This window comes from Lutjanus erythropterus, chromosome 8 (genome assembly GCF_056507025.1).
Source record: "Lutjanus erythropterus isolate fLutEry1 chromosome 8, fLutEry1.hap2, whole genome shotgun sequence".
Lineage (NCBI taxonomy): Eukaryota > Metazoa > Chordata > Actinopteri > Lutjaniformes > Lutjanidae > Lutjanus > Lutjanus erythropterus.
The window spans coordinates 25,183,170-25,202,497 of NC_139324.1; the positions used below are offsets into that span (position 1 = coordinate 25,183,170).

Genomic DNA, 19,328 nt, shown 5'->3' on the forward strand with positions numbered 1-19,328 from the left:
ATTTGTAGGCATAATGTCATAAGAATAACCTGCTTGCTAAATGTGGACTGCTGCCAATAATGAGAGCGAAGGATATTCAATGCATTTAACATCTTAAAAGTTTAGTCCATGTGTTTTTTATTTATACAAATTTAAAAAAAAAGCTTGCCAACAAAGGGAGCTCTCTGATCCCTCATGAATGCTTTTTAGCCCATTATCAATTGTAATATCTGATTGTATATTGTAAGATATGATCAATATTTGCTTGATTTTGAAAGATCTTTGTCTAAAACAAGTGTAGCTGTCTCATGTGCAATGATACTATGGAAAAACCCCAGAAATTTAAAGAACTTAAGGTGTGAAAAATGTAAAACAAGTCAGGATTTTGTGTTTTGTTATTTTTGAAGATAAAAACCACTTAATTTTCTTAATTTTTTTTATAATTGCACCTATTTTTGATGTGCAGTTGTCATAATGCTGACATAATTACTCATGTAATCTTTTATTTCTTATTAGTTGAGTTACAGGGATAACTTGATGTATTTCTATGTTGCATGAAGAAAACTGTTTCTGCAGTGACACACGTGATGTACAGTCATGTATACTGACATCAGTAGTAGGCAGTGTTTGCCTGTTTCCTTTTTTTTTCTAACTGAATACAAATTAATCCACTTTATGTAGCTGATTAGTTATAGCCGTTTTTTTAGATTCTTTTATTCAAGTCAAAGTATATGAGTCTTATATTATTTTGTTGCTTGATAGTATACCTGTATTTTCTATGAATGTCAAGGGCTTCCTCATGAATTACTGATGCATAACTTTTAATTCAGCTTTCAAATAACAATTATTCATAGTCATTTCTAAAACTGTACGGCAATCTAAATGGTAAATTTAGCCAAAGTATGAATGCCATTGTGTCTCTGCCCAGTTTACAGTATCTGTAAGATATTGTAGTACAAACCTGCTCAGTTCTTTGCAGGACTAATAGCCACAGGTGTACAGCGGCCGAGGAGCAAGATGACAGATGTGCGTGGAGCTAACGCACATCTCATCTCGTCTTTGTTTACTGTGTTTCCTGTTGAATGAACCAAAAACGAATAAAGGCTACCTATCAATCACCAGGAGGACAACAATCCAGCATCCTGTCTGACTGGAAACCCCTTTATGACATTATTCAACTGGCCTGTTGACTGTTTTTATGAAAATAAGAATAAAATAAGACAAACTTCTCTGTGTTGTGGTGTTTTTTTCCCCCCTTTCTCCATGATGGGAATATCTTGTTTGATTGTGTGCAGTCAATCCAAAAGAATAAAAAAAAAATCAATGTGATTTATTCATTATATGCAGTAGATGTAAAAAAATATTTGTCAAACACATATACAGAAAAACAGCATCTTAAAATATAAACAAGTGCTTCACCACAGTGAAAAAAAAAAAAAAAAACAGTACCACAGAGACTCCGGTACGACCAGCTCACCAAAAATCATCATCCTCATCCTTGGGCGAATACGCTGCAATGCTGGGAAAACAAAATCAAGTCAATTAGTAAAAGCCTCAAGGGAGAGAAGAGAGCAAAGCCAAAAATAGAAAAGCATTTCTCAATGAACTCATCTAAGACAACGTAATTCCAGTACAAATAACAACATTAACAAGAGCAGGAGATGAGAAACCACAGAAGAAATTAAATGTTTTTGCAGGAGGATTATATAGGCTCATATATTTATTAAACTTCCCCAGAGTAGCTTTTAGATTTGAAAATTTTAACTATTCAAAAGTAAAGCCATTAATCTATCCAACCATTATGTGTGCGGCCTAGTTAAAGGGACAGTTTGGATTATTTGAAGTGGGTTTGTTTGAGGTGCTTGTCGAATATGTATTAGCTATAGTGGATGCCGGATGCACCCCCAGTTTGGAGAAGCAGAGAAGAGGAACACAAGGTATTTTAGCCACTTTAAACTCCACTGGCAAAAATCAGTACATTCCAACTGCAGAACCCAGGAGTTGCTGGTCTACTGCTGCTGTGATCTGTCAGTTTGTTTGTATTATTGTGTGACTTTGGTGAATCTAAACTACCCTTTTAAAACACCAAAGTCACACAATAACACAAATGACTTAACAGATCGAGGCAGCAGGAGACCAAGAAGTCCTGTGTTCTGGAGTTTGGTTGGTTTGGAAAGAGTGATATTTAGCTTAAATAATGACAGTTTCCAATTATAACAATTATAATTGGTTAAAACCTTTTGTTGCTGACCGTGTCCGTAGCAGTACATGGCTTAGCTTCCATCCTGATGCTCCTCTCTGCTTCTCCAAACTGAGGGCATGCTGACCAACATGTACCGCAGGTCACTGACTATCAGTAAGTACCACATAAAACCCCACATCAAATAATCTGAGCCACCCCTTTAACTGGTTTTAGCTACCTGTCATCTTTCTCCTCAGACAAGCTCTTCACCTCTGGGCTCGTCTGTATTGCTTCTTCTCTTCCAGGGCTCTAAAAAAACAAACAAAAAAAAAACACAGAAGGCAGCTGTTTCAAGTAAAGTCACAAAAGCAAAATTCAACAGAAGACTCAGACAAATGAGCAAACACCTCACCTGTGCCTGCTGCTGCTTCTCTCTCGCCTCCAGGACCATCTTCATGTATTTCTCCAGAGGATTTTCACCTTCGGGCTCCTCCCCACCATCATCTGCCTCTTGCTTCTGCTCCTCGTCTCCTCCTTTCTTTATTCCAGTTTCTTCTTCCTCTTCTTTTTCCTGTCCTGGTTGCTCCACGTCCTGCAGAAGCTGATTGGACATGGAATATGGTCAATATTTGTTTCATCAGGAAGATCATAAAGTGGAGTTTTTGAAGATAAGCCTCACCATCTCTTTCTCCAGTCTCTGCAGTTCTTGCAGCTCCCTCTCTCTGGCCTCCTCTTGCTCCCTTTGCCTTCGTTCTTGTCTTTCCTTTCGCTCTCTTTCCCATCTCTGCTCCTCATCCTCATCTTCTTGTCTAGCAGCTTCACCTGAGGTTTGTGGGACTTCTATAAAACACACGGATTTACAAGAGTTGAATCCGTTGGCAGTTCGTGGCTACAATATGAGACTCACACAGTCAGACTGGTGGTGTACAGTAGAAGGTGGCCATTCTTGTCATTTGGGGTCAACTGAGATTATGTGCCAGTAACGAGGAGGAGAAGGCGGGGGGACTAACGACTCACCCGCTTGGCCCTGCGAGTCTACCGGGTCTTCTGGGAGGTCTGGTGGTGGGCGGGGGACAGCGGGGCCGTCAGGGGCCTCCTCAGAGAGAGGGACGGCAGTGTCCAGGAGAAGCTCTGGAATGTGGCCGGGCTCTGGAGGGAGACGCGCACAAAGAGATCTTTTATGCTCCACCATAATGCAACAGGGCCAGAGGACCGGCACAGAATACATAATCAGCTGCCCTTCATCTTCACCATTGTGCGGGGCCACTGAAAGGACACTTTGGAGGCCAGTCACACACTCATTAAAAAACAGCCTTTCCAAAATCCAAAACCTCCAGACCGGATATACTCCAGTTTGTTCCTGGGATTTTGTTCAAATTAATGATAATCAATACAGGGAGAAAAAAAAACACTTTGAGAATGAGAAAAGTAAGTAAAAGTAAGTACGGATAGAATATACAAACAGATCACTTTGGGACTTTTGCAGCGCTGCTATAAGGCATCTTATGTAAAATAATCAATATCTAATGCAGTGCTTCTCAAATTTTTTCTGGCATGCCTCTCTTTTGAAGCCGAAAAAAAAAGCACAAGCCCCACCCCACAATTATTATCAATCGCTCCCGATAGTTGGGGAAGCAACTGATAAAGAAAGGATTCAAGTTGAACTTTAGTGAAATTAAGGCCCACATGATCTCATCAGCAAGTTCTTTGTTTATTTCCCCCACATCATCATATTAATTTAACTTGGTTTGCCCCCCTGGGAGGGCCGCCACCCAATTTGGGTTGGAGTTATGTATGTATGGCTGTTCATACCAAGATGCAATCAAAGCTTTAGGAACATCAGGCAGGACAACCTCCAACAGGGACAGATAATACCTTTTAAAATTTAATACTAGGGCTGCAAATCTGATTAATCAGACGCATAAATACAAAACAAGTTTTTTCTCATTCTTTTCCTTATTTTCTTTTTTGAAGTTTAAGTTTCCTTATTCAAAAATGGTTCTGCCTGAAAAAATAATGTCAAACGAGGAACAAGTACTGCCGTTTTTATACTACTGAATACATTTTTAATTGGTTAAATCTGTATCAGTGATTGATCTTAACATCCCTATTTGATACTTTTTGTCCCAATTTTATAATACAGATCATTTTTCAATGGGTATGTAATTAAAAAAAAGAAAGAAATAAAACTACAAAAATAAATAAATAAATAAATAAATAAATAAATATCCTCACTAAATATTTTCTTGTTTAGCCTCCTTGTAATGTTCAGGGTGAGTTGAGGTTACTAATGTTGCTGCTGTGTGGCCTTTACTTGTTGTCACACACAGAGCATCTTGCTGTGGTTTTTACTACAAGTGGAAAGTTTCACCACACTGCGCAACGTTTCCTTTCTGCCACTGTGTCACAAGACTGATGGGAAAGTGTATGACTGTGCCTGGATGAGGTTTGTCATGCGACACAGAGCAGTTAAATAAAAATGTCAGGGCCGTTTATTGGCACAAACATTACACAAAAATAATGAAAATTTGGAAGTGATGCAGCTACCTGATAAAATCCCTGTGAGATCTTCGAGGCTTATCTTCTCCGGCTGTGGAGAAGACTCTGAGCTGGACAGGACAGGTTGAAGCTGTGGTGCACTGACAGAAATAGTGGCAAACATGAGGACATTAGTATTCACCACCTCTATGTGAAAGTGTATTAAAAAAATGATGTTGTGTCCTTGCCAAAGCGATGCCAGATGGTACCTGGACTGGTCTCGTGCTGTGCTCTTGAGCTGAGGACTCCGAGGTGGACTGAGCTCAGAGGAGAAGTCACCTGAGGTCGCCAACTCATCATGGGGGGCAGGAGGGAGCTGTCTGTCAGACGACAGCTCCGGGAACGCCATCGGAGACGCAACGGCTTCTGTCGGGGGCAAAGACTTCATATTAGGGCTGGACACTATGGCTTATTAATAATATGTCATTTATATTTAGGCTATGCTGCGATATATAATAAATATGTCAATATTAGGGATATCACAATTTTAATCCTAAATCAATAATTGATCAGAGGGAGCTAAATTGAAATAGGATCAAAATCAAAAGCAGGATGAGCAATTCCCCTGTTATTTTTTTTCCACTCAACCCATGCCTACTTGTTTGTGTCTGAAGAAAGAAAGAAAAAACAAAACAGAACTTCAAATACAACAAACAATAGCTTTCCAGTAGCAGCTACACCTTTATATTTTTACAGAAGAATTTTGAATATGTAAATGACAGATTCCGGGGCATAAAACCAATGATTTGTTGATATTTACAAAGTAAGACACAATAGTCTAACACTGGTATATCTGTCAGTACTAATTTAAAAGATTAAATGTGTGTGTATTGTATCCTATCATTTATTAATGTTTAATCAATTAATCTATTATTACCATATTAAACTACCAATTAAGGAAAATGGACAAATTAAAACATCTTGACTAAATATCTTGATATTGATACTGCAACATTATAGTACTGATCATTACTGCTGTTTAACCCAATGGGATTTCGATAAATAATCATCAGTAATGTGAATATAATTGCTAAGTGGGTAAAAGCAAACAATAGAACAGTTCAGAAAATTCCATCACTTTACTGTAATGCAGCCTTTAAAACCTGAAAAAATACAGCACCTATGTCATATCATGAGATAATTATATCCAAAATCTAAGTTGATATCTTGTCTCATATTGTGATATCAATATAATATTGATATACTGCCCAGCCCTTATTTATGAGGCAATACTCTCATGGGAGAAATTGATGTGAAAATGTGTGTGCTGACTGTTTTTACATAACTATGTGACTGTTTTTGTTTGCCTCAACCACAGACTGCATATTAAATAAGATTTAATAAACAGTCTATGGCTCCAACTTGCTATTTGGACTGCTGTACGCATTTTAAGGAGCAATATGTAGCAACTGCACACCCAGAAATAACTTGGTGCATCTAATTCTTTTGAAGCATTTTCAGAGGACAAAGCTTTTTTTTTTTTTTTTTTTTTTTTTTTTTTTTGAGGGTACCTTCTGAAATCTCTCTTTGAAGCTTTTTTCTGGAGGATGAGTGTGGTGTGGAGGACACACGTCTGAATGTGGAGCTGCTTCCATCCTGAACGTGTCCATCTCTTAGAAACAGAGGTTCGGTCAACGAACGCAGACTGCAGTCAGTGAACGCCGTGGGCTTGGGTTGATTAGGGTCTTCTGAGAAGGTCACTCTCGATTGTGCAGGTGGTAACACGTTCCTGGTGTCATATGGTGCTGAGGAGGGGGTTGTGGTAGTTTGTGGAGACAGCGGTTTGTGTGAGACCTTTGATTTGTGGGTGCGTGAATGATGGTGAGAGGCTTGTTTTCTTAGAGGAGAGTCAGGCCGATGTGAAGGATGTGCTCCTTGTGGGGACAGAGCTCTTGGGGGAAGCATGTGTGAGATGGTGGAGCGCACCGCCCTCTGCTGGTAGTTCCTGTAAGCTTCCTCCAAGGTCTCGGCCTCCCTCTGCAGCTCCTGGAACCGAGCTTTGGCTTCAGCCACCAGCTCCATGCCGGAGTCTGGAGACTCAACCCAAGGCGACTTGTGTCCTCGTGAGGGCCCACCTGCTTCACAAACATCATCATAACCCACCCTGGCCCTCAGCAGAGCTCTGTCCACATAGATGTCAGGGGGAACCAGCTTGTCGGCACTCAGTTCCAAAACTGAGCGATCGACAAGAGAGGGTTTGGGGTTACGCAGCACTTCATTTTCAAGAGCTGCATCATCAAATGGATTAGACAAGAGAAAGGGAGAAAAGAAAGAAAGGGAGAAGCAAAGAAGAGGAGAAATGAACACTAATACGGAAAACCAGCCACCACTTAAGAGTATAACTCAGGAAAAAAGAATGCTACAACTAATGTCTTACTCTTTACATGCATTTACACCAATGATCTGGTTGCTACTACGGTAACGTGACTTCCTTTCTTGTTTTTGCTAAAACGTTATTACAGTAATCACATTTTTTGCCAAAACTTTTTCTTTTAAAGATGTAATGGTCAACAGAATAACATGAACCAAGAAAGGAAGTCAGTTTATTAAAAGTAGAAATAAAGTCAACTACACAAGTTATGCATTACAGAGTGTAATGTGCATAACTGCACACAGAAAACAACAGGATTTGCACAGGCTAATCACTGAGATGGGCAGATGATAGATAGGATGATGGATCTGAAGCTTGTTTCACTCCTGTGAAGCGGACTGTGCCGGAGCTCATGTTGAATGAAGAATGTCACGTGACTTAAGATGTCCAAAGCTTCAAATGTCACAGGTGCTTCAGAAAGCGCCTCGTTCAGTTTGACAGTTTTACAATTAAACTTATGTTGTATAAAAGACAAATTAATTTTAAGAAAAAAAAATTCCTTTGTCTCTTTCATACCCTTTTAAAGTGCTGTTTCAATGTGTTTCATGATGATCTTGACCAGAGCTGGGCCTACAAATAAAGTTGTTCAAAGTACTCCCAGCGTTTTGCCTTTTGGATACATGTTAGAAAGATATAATCTTATGAGAACATTTTCTTGTGAAACCAAGTAATGATGTAATGACAGTAATGGGCTACTTTTATGAATATCACTGTCTAATTACATCATATTGTGACTCATATGAAATGTCACATAAATGTCAGCCACAAAGTTTAAAAACATGAGCGAACAGTGGCACCAGGACTAAAGTACACAAAAAATGTAATTAATGTTTTGTGTCAGCAAAAATATATTATATCTTTTTGGACAGCGTGAGTATTTTACTGTAACATATTGCACAATAACATCTATATTTAATGCACCAGTTCTGAACGTAAGTATACAAATTTAATAACATGCAGGCTTCTTGGACTTTTATTGCACATATGAGATTAGATTTAAACTATTAATATCAGTGAGATGTAGTGGTGCTTCTTGAAGGGCTGCTATAAGTTTTACAACCTACCAGATGTCACTGTGTTTACTGAGTCTGAAAACCTGAAGCTTCAAATATTTTGTGACAAAAATAGAAAAAAAACAGGCCAGAACCTGATAAGGCTTCATCTGCCCATCACTACTAATCACACTAAGACATGCATGTCCAGTCGTGAGGTACCTTGCTGAGTTTGACGAAGCTGCATCTTAATGTCCTCCATGTGGTTATTCATCCACTGTGCCTTCTCCTCATACTGTATCAACTGAGCGTTGAGCTGAGCGCTCCGCTCCACCTGCAGCAGAGAACAGGACGCCACACGAGCAGTTATTGTTTTAACACAATATCAGATTTGCAAAATAAGTGCAGGTGACTGGAAACCCAGATTTTAGGACAAACCACAATTGCACAAAAAAAATCCCCCAAAGTCAAACAAAATCTTGCGAAAGGAAAAAAAAAAAAACCCTGACTGCATAGTTTCCCACACTCAGTGAGAGGCAGCGATGTGACTGACCTCACTCTGGAGCTGTGCCTGCAGCACCTGTTTCTGGTTGTCAAACTCTTCCTCATCCAGCCTGTGAGCGTTCTGCAGCCGCCGTAGCTCCATCTGCAAGGCCAGCTGCTCTTTGGACGGCTTGCCCAAATCTGAAAGAAGGGTTATCAGAGTCAAAGTATAATCTGAAAGTGAATCCTTTCTGCCAGTCCAGTGTCTATTTCAGTGGGAAAGCTATCAGATGAAAAAGCACAGAAGTTGCTCTGACTTGGGGCATCATTTTGATGTGCTGCAGTTCATGATCTTTGACAGTATGGATCTGACCAGCATGAGAGTAAAGCACATGGGGTTTAACGCCATGTTGCTGCCTTTTGTTAGCGATGAAGAGAGAGGCCGACTGCTCCCATGCCCTCATCCTCAAACAGGAAGAACACTGTATGTTAGAAAGAGGTAAAATTTTGGTTGTCTGCCGTGGGAGCCCTCTGTCTCTGCTCCCCTTCACTCCACTTCTCATCCCCGATCCCTCAATGGTTCCTTTTTAGTCAGTTGTCTGCAGAGCTACAGACACAGCACAGAGGCCCCACATTGGCAGGCAAGACACATTCAGAAAGACTCAGCAGAGCCAGAAGCAGTGGGACAGACTTAACATGAATGCTTCACAGTACACTGCATCTCCCACAGCTCACAACAAGCCCAGACTCAAGCTCTCTGAATACAGTGTAGGAACTGGATTTATCTCAGTTATCAAAAAAAAAGACTACAAATATTCTGAGGTCCTGGTCCTTTAGGTTTATATATTACAGGCAGTAACTATTTGACCGGGTCACATGCAGCTCTTTGCAACTATCCAGCAGCTCCCTGTAGCTTTGACAAAAAAAGAAAAAAAAACTTTATGGAAATGAATAATGGTTAGTTTTTTAACATTCGATTTTAATTTTATCATTGTTGGAGGATTAAAGTGATTCTTACCTCCCCCAGTTGTTAAAATGTGTAGCCTATACACAGAATAATAATAACTAAAATGTGTCATAGCTTACATCTATAGCTCAGCGCCTTTTTCTCTAAATTTCGCTAGTGACTAGTCTCGAGTCTGAGCTAGCTTAAGATGCCAAATGCCCCCCAAAAAGAAAGGTCTCAGAAGAAAGTAGAGAATTTAATAGCTGCTGCTCCAGACAGATTTTTTTTTTTCCTTTTTGGCAAAAAATTCAACTTCATTCTCTCCTACAAAGGAATAAGTTGCACAGGCTACATTTGACTTTCACTTTGTCCGTCATATTGATGGACAGAATCGCAAAAATTCTGTCATTTTTACCCATCATTTTAATATTTTATTTTTGAATGACAATGAGACACGGCCTATTTTAATAGCCTTTAATTTTCAAAAACAACTTGATTGCAATGACATTTAATATACAGAACAAACTTGCTCTTTGCAAGTTATTTACATCTTTCTAAAGATCCATGTGCGAAAATTGCATCAGAATATTTGATTCAGGAGTGTCTCAGGTCTCCCCACTAATTTGGATTATTCCTGATCTTACTGCACATCCGCGGAAATTATTCAGACAATTCATGTAAACAAAATGTTCACTGCGGTGTACAGGCTGCCACTTTATGTTGAAAAATTAAGCAAAGCTACCCCAGCCAAAGCCAGGGAATACTAAAGGACGATACCCACCCAAGCCACAGTCTGTTCACCCAGCTGCTGTCTGGCAAGATATACAGAAGTATCTGCTGTTGCACCACCAGACTACAGAAAAGCTTCTTTTCTGATGCTGTGAAACTCCTCAATTCACCCTCTGCACTCCATCAGAAATGAAGTTTATTTTCACGACTTTGGGGACTTGGGGGGTTTCACAACGCCCAAGTGTTGCTCCTTCATCCTCCATCAAATCAGCTCCTCTTTTTACACTTCGTTCATCAACCTCATCATGATTCTTGGGCTGAGTGTTGCCAACTTGGCAACTTTCCCACTAGATTTAATGACTTTCAGACCTGCTTAGAGAATTTATTACTAGAAAGTGACTAGCGGAAAATTTAGCGACTTTATTCATTCCATCAGGGAAAAGGCACAACATTTATTCAAATAGGTTATATTATAATTCTGCTATTACAAGCAGAAAATCTTGACTTTTTTTATTCTCTCATGGTAAACCTGAGAAAAAAAAACCTGCAGCATGTTAAGACTTCTGGGAGGTCTTTGGAACAGCAGCCAGTCCTCACCTGCGTGGAGAAGCCGGTTCTCCTCTTGGGCCTCCTCCAGCTGTTTCTTTAGCAGCCGCAGCTGCCCCTGCAGATCTGCTTTCTCACTTTTCAAGCTGGGGTAGTCACTCATGGTCTCCAGTCTCTCCCCCATCAGCTCCTTCTGCTGAGTCAGCAGAGAAATCTGTTGCTGGGCTGTGTCGAGCTCAACCTGGAAGACAATAGAAGACAATAGAAAAGGGTGGGCAAAAAAAAGCTGCAGACTAAATTAATCAATCACACTGTGTAACATACAAATATTACAGAAACGCTTCGTACAAAGTGAAACTTTGATCTGAATACAAAAGTTTAATTCCTTAGTAGGACTGAAACCTATTTCCCATTGAAGAGGGTGACGTTAACACTGCTGGATGACTGGGGTTGTGTTGTTTACCTGCAGTCGTCTCAGCTCTGAGCATGCTCGACTGTGCTCCTCTAACTTTTCATTAATTATAGCCGACTCCTTTTGGATACGAGCAGTTTCCACTGAAAAATAAAAAAAGTGTAAACATGAATAAAATGTGCAATACCAGACTAGTCAGTAAACTAGAATGAATCTAAATACTCACCTTTGTTTCTGTTCTCATTCTCAGTTAGTGTTTCTGTTCTCTTGATAAACTCCTCTTTCAACTCAAGCTGGTACCTGATTTATAAATACAAAAGAACAAACAATCAAAACAAGCTCTGAAACTATATAAACTAAAATCAATGTGTCCTTTTCCTGTTACAGAAGGTTCCAGAGTAACAAACCAAATGAGACGCCAGCTAAAGACAGATGTTACTCCACAGTCATAGCTGCTGATGTATTAAGTCATAGTTTTGATGTCATAAAAAATCATGAGCACTAAGCCTGGGCCATTAAACAATGTATTGATTTGTGTGTTTTTCTCTATGTTAAAATTAAAATTATTTCCTGTGTGCCTTGATAAATGAAGTGAATAAATTCAGAGAAAGGTGGTTCAATTCAAAATAAAGAGATTAAAGGTATATAAGACTCTACCATTAAATAAACAGCACTATAGTCCAAATAGTGAGTTGGAGCCACAGACGGTAAATTAAATATGTTGAATCCCTTTTTAATATATGATCTGTGGTTGAAGCGAGTTGCTTCCCCCTGCCTCCTCCTCCACAGACCCGAAGTGTCCTACACCGTAAGTTGATCAGCTGTTTATAACTAGTCAGTCAATTCAAAGTTAAACCTGTTATCCTGAAAACAAAAGCCCACTGCTCTTAAAAAACACAATGAATTTGGAGTTCAGTGCCTCCCTTCCTTTGGCCAGACTCCATTAAGATTTTACTCAATTTTCAAATTATCTACTCAAACAGCAAACATTCAGTCTCAACTTTAACTCTAATAAACACGAAACAGACAAACAAAAACAGGTATTCCAGACTGGAATGTAAATTTCAAGGCAGAACATGCTGTAGCACTGTTGTCGAAAAAGCGAGTACTTCAGTTTTTCATGTTTCTTTAATCTCTTGAGAAGCATCATGATCATTTTATGATTTAGTACAGTAAATATATTACATGTTTCTCCTTAAACTCAAAGTAAAGTGGTTGAATTTAGCCATTTTTCCTCCTGCTCTTTGTCAAAAACAGGTAATTAAAAATAATTAATTATTGATATCAAATGAAATGAAACATTTATCAAGATATTTTAATAGCTATATTGTCCAGCCCCAGTAACCATATTAACTTGTAGCAAAAACATTTTGCAGTAGAATGGAATAAATCTCTGAATGAAGATCTTAAGAGATGAGAGATGGTACTGTTTTTACTTTAAACCTACAAAACAGTGACATCCCCTGGTCACACTATGACAGTAAAATATTCTACACTAGTGAGGTAAAGTGAACTAACAGGATGGAGAGAATAAATCAAATGAGACTAGAGTGGCAAGGGTTAATCAGTTATCAAATTAATTGACAAACTAATCGGTTTAAGAAAAAAAAAGGAAAAAAGGTACCTGGAAAGTTCATTCTTCAGTCTTTGGTCGTACGTGTCCTCCATAGTCTTCACCGCCAGCTCTCTCCTCCTCAGCAGCTCTTCAGTGGTCTTGACCTTGTCCTCGTGAATTTGACAGGTTCTGCCATGATACAAACACAGAACTGTTCTTTAAGAACCCACGGTCACAGTGGTAGAGAGCATAGCACCTCTTTACTCACGTGAAAGCTTACTTTTCAAAAGCCTCCACTCTCATCCTCAGCTCATTTTCTCTGTTCCGCAGTGTTTCAAGTTCCTTCAGGACAGACTGTCTTTGCATATACACATTTTTTTCCTCAAACTAAAGAAAAGAGAAATTCAAATAACATCAATTACATTTCCATATTTAAGCAGTTAGAAATTACACTAATGAATGCTGTGATGTTGAGAGCCTGCAGAGAGCAGTAATGTACCTCTTGTTGTTTTTGTAACCGATCAATGGCATTTTTCTCCCGGTCCATCAACGCCTTTGCCTTCATTTCATAAGTCCTCTCCAGCTCTTGTTTCAGTTTATCAAATTCTTTATGAAATTTTTCCTTTTCTTCCATCCTCACCTTGGCAATTTCAACATCTTGAAAATGCTGCATCTTGAGAAACAAAAGACACAATGCTGCTGTCACATAATGACGATCACATATTATCCACTTATAAAACATAAAGTATTTATACCATTCAAAATGTTTAATGCAGATATGAGAATGCAGCTGTGCTCATTAAGGTTTTGCTTCATTAGTTTTGTAGAAAAATATATGTACCTTTGTGTTCATCTCTGCTTGCATCTGTGTCTCGATTTCTTTTCTATATGCAGCCAGTTTCGATTGGTAAGAAAACCATCTGTCCCCGCTGTAACTGAAGCCCTCATATTCCTTATCAATCATTTTCATCTTCTCAACTGTGTAGGGAAGAAAGACAATATTAGAAACAGTGTGCTGAAAGACATGCGTGTGGAATACAATAAGACTTTAATTCATCATACCAAGAGACTCTCCATAACTTTGTATGTTGGTTGTCTGAGTGTCAGCGTCGTGGCACAGGCTGTGAGTAGAACGGTGTGTTAGCCCGATTAGAAGGCTGATCAGGAAACCTACTAGACAAACAGAAAACATATCACACACAGGCCTTGGGGGCAGAGGCCGTTGTATTAAAAAGGAACAGAATACTGCACATACCTTTGTCATCACTGTTTGAAGACTGTAAAAGATTAAAAATAACAACATTTATTACTAAACAATATTTTCCCCTCATTTCAAGAATATTCAACAAGCTAAAACATATTAATATTAATATCAAATAATAATTAATTAATATTAATTACCAGAGATCTGTAAAGGGCTGATTCAGAACTAATTTTGAGAAGCTGAAGAAGGTCTCCTTTTGTGGAAACCTGCCAAAAATGAATCAGAGATCAACATCTTCATCAGCAATGATGTTCTTTACACTTTAAAGGGACAGGTCACCCTTAAAATCAAAAATACATATTTTTGGTGTGAGTTGTCAAGTTTTGGAGACATCAGCTGTAAAGATGACTATGTTCTTTTGAATATAATGTAGCTAGATGGCGCTTTTGAAAAACTCAACAGCAATGTCCCTTTCAAAAAATCTTGACCCAGTTTCTCAAGATAATCTACAGACCTCGCTGTGAGCAGTTTCATGCAGGAACTTTCTCCTCTCTACCAAACTACATCTGCAAACCATATCACTGTGCAGAAGGAAGTGTGCTTCTACTCATGGAGGCTTGGGATTGTAAACATTAATGGCGTAAACTCTTGAGGAGGCAGAAATCTCTATGGCCAGAGGTGAGAAATAACAAAGAACAAATACTTCATTACTGTACTTAAGTCGAGTTTCCAGGTATCTTTACTTAAGTATTTATTTTTCTGAGAATTTTTTACTTTTACTGCCTATATTTTAACAAAAATATGAAAACTTTCTACTCCTTGCATTTTCAAAACAGGCTCTTTCCATTAGTTTTAATGTATTTGAAGGGAATTATCGATCATTTTTATTTTACATCATTGCGTGCCACGTTCCCAATGTCAAGACTGATTTCAACTTAAATGGATGTGACAATAACACGCAGAAAAGATAATTTCACACTCTATCCATCAGTGCATGACAAAAAAGGAGGTAACTGATGAAACAAGAGTGGGTGACTCAGCTTCACTTTTTTTTTTACTTGATCAAAGTAGTTGAATCAGCACTTCTACTTTTACTAGTTTTTTTTTAAACAAGTATGTGCTTCTACTTAAGTAACAATCATGTGTACTTTTACCATCTCTGTCCAAGGCCAATACCGCCAAAGCTTGGCAACTCACACCTAAATAGCACTACAGGTGAGAGGAAACTTGAACTGTGAACAGCTACAGAAAATTAGAGAAATGAAATATATGCTCACCTTGTCTTTGCATAGGCCACTTTCAGGGTAGAATACAGAGAGCGTGTACTCATACCCAGAGGTGCGGAGATGATCAGCCACTATGCTGTTACAGGCTGAGACCAAAATGGGATCAGTTTTCACAGGCACTGGTCTGGGAACTGGTTCTCCTCCAGTCAAAGGTGGGTGTTTTAACTCCTGGATGAGCTGATTCCGCAGCTGTGTCTGGATCAGATGAAATGAGGGAAAGACAACAACAACTGCTTGATGTGGTAAAAATTGCAATTATTTTGACAGATATTGCCATTGCAATATGATTCATGATTAGTAGAACTGATCATGGATCACAATTTTCAACAAACATGTTCTGGTAAAACATCATTTGTACCCCAGGATATCTCTGCAGCAACACAGTACTTCATTATAATAGTTTAGTGTTACACATTTTTCCTTTGTCAAAAACACCTTTAGTATTTTGGATATTGCACTTGGTCATGTTGCAATTTTGATAATATTTCGATTTAATGTGTAGGCCTAATTTTAAAACCAAACTCTTTCAAACGTGTAGGTCACGCGAGTTAACTTGGGCTACAAGAACCAACTGCAACCTTATCAGTATGACTTACTTTGAGCGTATCGAGCACGCCTTTATTTTTAAAAGTTTGATAGAGTCTTTTCCTCAGCTCATCTGGGGATAAGGTTTCTTCCTTGGCCGAAGACATAGCTAACTGTCCAGTGTTGTTTTGTAGGTCCTGACTGAAGAGAAACAGAAGTACACAACAGCACGGTAAGGTTAGCGCTAACATGGCGAGCTAGTGAAATCAACCCTCAGTTTTCACCAACCAAAGTATTTTTTACCTGTTATTAGATTGTTCTCATCCTCTTTTCCTAACACCTGACATCGTATGCATCTAATAAAAGCAAATAATTTCTCTAGTTACCAACGTAACGATCAGAAAGCGTCTCGGCGTCCCTTTCGAGTAGGTGTGCCTGGATTTTAAATCCGTCAACGGAAATTCTGCTCGTGTCTAAAAGGTAACCTTGGATGTGGAAAACTCTCGCGAGATTTGTACACGTTGTTTCATAATTTGCACCTTGTACAAAATAATTGTATTTTATAAGACATTAATGCTTTGCTTATAATTTAAGCATGTTAATGGACAGGAAAAAAAAATGTATTTATGTTAGCGAAAGCTCGTGATTTGGGTTAAAATATTACTCTCGCGAGATATTTCCCGGGTCCGGGGTTCCCTTAGGCACGGCCGAAATGGTCCCGAGGAGTCCCACAGTTATGACGAAACTTATTAATTATGTAATATTATTATTAATATTGCACAATTTGTCGCATGTTTAATGCAGTGATGATTTATATAAAGCTAAATTAAAACACTAAAACACTTTTATAGAAGATAATTGATAAATGTATTTGTCCACCTGACCATGTCGTCATCTTATTGCGACTGTTCTCTCTGCCCCGTTCAGGAAGCAAAATTGACAGGTAAACAAACATCGGTTTTATCAAAATAATACGTTTTTCTTCTTCTGCTTACGTTACAATATCTTAATATTTCAGTATGTAATATGTTCACTCTAGCCTCACAAGACTAATTCAAAGACGTAAACGACGTCAAGCGTCTGTGGAGCACTGCGGCTAATGTTAGCGTGCTAGCCGCAGGATTCACAATCATTTGAGTGATTATTGACACAGACATTTAAGAAGATTAAGTAATTCGACCTATTTCATTTGGTTTGAATTGTTTTCACGGCAGTTTGGCTTTGCTAAGAAGACGGGGAAAATATGTCTGGAAGTTTTTACTTTGTCATGGTTGGTCATCAAGACAACCCTGTGTTTGAGATGGAGTTCTTGCCAGCTGGGAAGCCTGAATCAAAGGTAACGTGGCTTAATTAGTAACTTAATCGTTCATTCCAGTATATGACTGTTAATTTATTGTCCTCTGTGATAAGATTTGTTTCACTGACTACAGGATGACCATCGTCACCTGAACCAGTTTATTGCACACGCAGCCTTGGACCTGGTGGATGAAAACATGTGGCTGTCCAACAACATGTACTTGAAAACTGTGGACAAGTTCAACGAGTGGTTTGTTTCTGCCTTTGTCACTGCAGGACATATCCTTTTTTGTAGTTCCATTTGATTCCTCCCTTTTGTCCCACACAGGATACTTTGCTGCAGACTCTACATTATTAATTGTGAAAATGACAATTGCAAAATTGATAAAATGATTCCATGCTGACAAAGGAGACCGATAATAAAGTCTGTGTGGCCTGTATATTCTGCTTAATTAACTAATTTTAGAGGTGTACTTCTGCAATTTGGATATTGCAATGCACTAATAAAAATAACTTAACTGAAACAAGCAGTCAATTGACGGCAACTTTATCATCAGTTTTGATAACTGAGTAATTGTTTAGACATCTATTAAGAAAAAATGGCAAAAATTTGACATGAAGATTTCTTCTGGTAATAATCTGACATACATACATAATCTGTAGTGTGTAGTGTAATGTTATTATTTTTTTAGCAGTCAGTCACATTGTTGTGTCATGGCCATGGCTTTATTTTCTTTAATTTGCCGTACATATAAGATTCATCATGCTGCATGATGTTCGACAAGAAGATGGCATCAAAAACTTTTTTAATGACGTGTATGATTTATACATTAAGGTAAGTTGTCTTCTATATGACTAGAATATGAGGATATTTTTTCCTTTAGTGTTTGACTTAATCATTTATTTTGTCTTTCAGTTTGCGATGAATCCATTCTATGAAATCAATGCACCAATCCGCTCGACGGCTTTTGAGAGGAAAGTACAGTTTCTTGGAAAGAAGCATCTCCTGAGTTAATCACTTCACACACACAAGGATTAGAGTACATCTTGACTATTTGTTGTATATATTTACCTAACATACTTGTCTGATGTCTATATGTTTGTCTTTTGCTGTTTAACACATTTGAAATGTATTCATTACAGATTTTCTATAAAACATTTTCTTGTCTGACACTGGAGACTTTGAGGTTTGTTTCTTGATTTCTTGCATGGGTTGGGCTGTGGGTATAGTTACTGTATGTTGCTAATCAACATTAAACTTAAGGTATAAAAACTTTGTCTTGTCTACCGGTTTAGACATTTCACTGTGTAATGCTTAAAGACTGAGGTTTTCAACTAGAGGTCCACAAAGTTTTCAGATTCATTCATTTAAATTGAAATATGTAAAAAATATTTTTTACAAAAGGTTTCATAGTTTGAAAACTATTTTAACTTCTAAATCTAAAATAGTTCATATATTAAGTTCTAATCTAACAATCTATTACTCTTAATAAATAAATATATTAATCGTCGTTCCACCATTCAAGCAGGCATCACCCACATGACATCCATTCATGGTGGGAACTGGCTCGCTCTATATGGGCATTCTGTGTTGACATAGTGAAAATATTTTTATTACATGTCATATCTTTCCAAAACATTTCTCTTATGTTGTTCAGTCACATAACTAAGGCTGTGCTATTCCAAGTGACAAATGAGGGGGTTCCCAGGATACTTTCTACTTTGTAATAAGCCCTAGGCTGACAAAAAATTGAGAGCCTGCACTTAAAGAGACAATTCTCATGGGTTTATTTATTGTTTGGCATACCAGTAGTACAACTTTGAATTTAAATGAAATCTGAATGAGAAACCGTTATGGTAAATGAATGGTTGACCATTTTGAATATTAAGGGGGGACTGAACTGAATGTATAATAATGTTAATGGAGTGCTTTAAAGATCAAAAAACATCTAAAACAATAAACCCAATAATGAGAAAAAAGATTCACTCAATCATGGCTGCTGTTTCTTCATAGTCCTTGAGGAAATAATGATTCAGTGATTTTTAAGTTAAAAACAGTTTAAAAAATACAAAAGGTTTCCAGAAACTTAAATACATCATATGCCATGCATGTTATCTTTGCTTTAATATGTATCTCCTGTTAGGGATCTGGTCCCTCAGTGCTTCCAGCACATAGTCATAATCTATTCACTATGCGAACAAGAACTAAAGGTGCGATAATCACGACAAGCCTCAATTTGTTAGTTACACACAAAGTAGTGCTTTAGCTACTTCATAATTCTCA

General features: G+C 38.2%; 2 protein-coding genes across 2 annotated transcripts; one reads left to right on the plus strand and one right to left on the minus strand.

Moving 5' to 3' along the window:
• Nucleotides 1–1,292: 1,292 nt before the first annotated feature.
• ofd1 (OFD1 centriole and centriolar satellite protein) lies at nucleotides 1,293–16,206 on the minus strand. The gene is made up of 23 exons (XM_084725020.1): nucleotides 16,052–16,206; nucleotides 15,820–15,945; nucleotides 15,215–15,418; nucleotides 14,135–14,203; nucleotides 13,989–14,010; nucleotides 13,796–13,903; nucleotides 13,575–13,711; nucleotides 13,233–13,406; nucleotides 13,014–13,120; nucleotides 12,803–12,922; nucleotides 11,405–11,478; nucleotides 11,230–11,321; nucleotides 10,818–11,007; nucleotides 8,616–8,746; nucleotides 8,285–8,396; nucleotides 6,211–6,927; nucleotides 4,909–5,065; nucleotides 4,709–4,800; nucleotides 3,179–3,310; nucleotides 2,841–3,001; nucleotides 2,574–2,762; nucleotides 2,400–2,470; nucleotides 1,293–1,498 (listed from the first exon to the last, which is right to left on the minus strand). Exons 2-23 carry the CDS (start codon nucleotides 15,913–15,915, stop codon nucleotides 1,453–1,455), a joined length of 3,201 nt encoding a protein of 1,066 aa, XP_084581146.1. The 5' UTR covers nucleotides 15,916–15,945; nucleotides 16,052–16,206; the 3' UTR covers nucleotides 1,293–1,452.
• Nucleotides 16,207–16,541: 335 nt separating this feature from the next.
• trappc2 (trafficking protein particle complex subunit 2) lies at nucleotides 16,542–18,222 on the plus strand. The gene is made up of 5 exons (XM_084725022.1): nucleotides 16,542–16,691; nucleotides 16,963–17,084; nucleotides 17,179–17,321; nucleotides 17,792–17,879; nucleotides 17,961–18,222. Exons 2-5 carry the CDS (start codon nucleotides 16,992–16,994, stop codon nucleotides 18,057–18,059), a joined length of 423 nt encoding a protein of 140 aa, XP_084581148.1. The 5' UTR covers nucleotides 16,542–16,691; nucleotides 16,963–16,991; the 3' UTR covers nucleotides 18,060–18,222.
• Nucleotides 18,223–19,328: the final 1,106 nt, after the last annotated feature.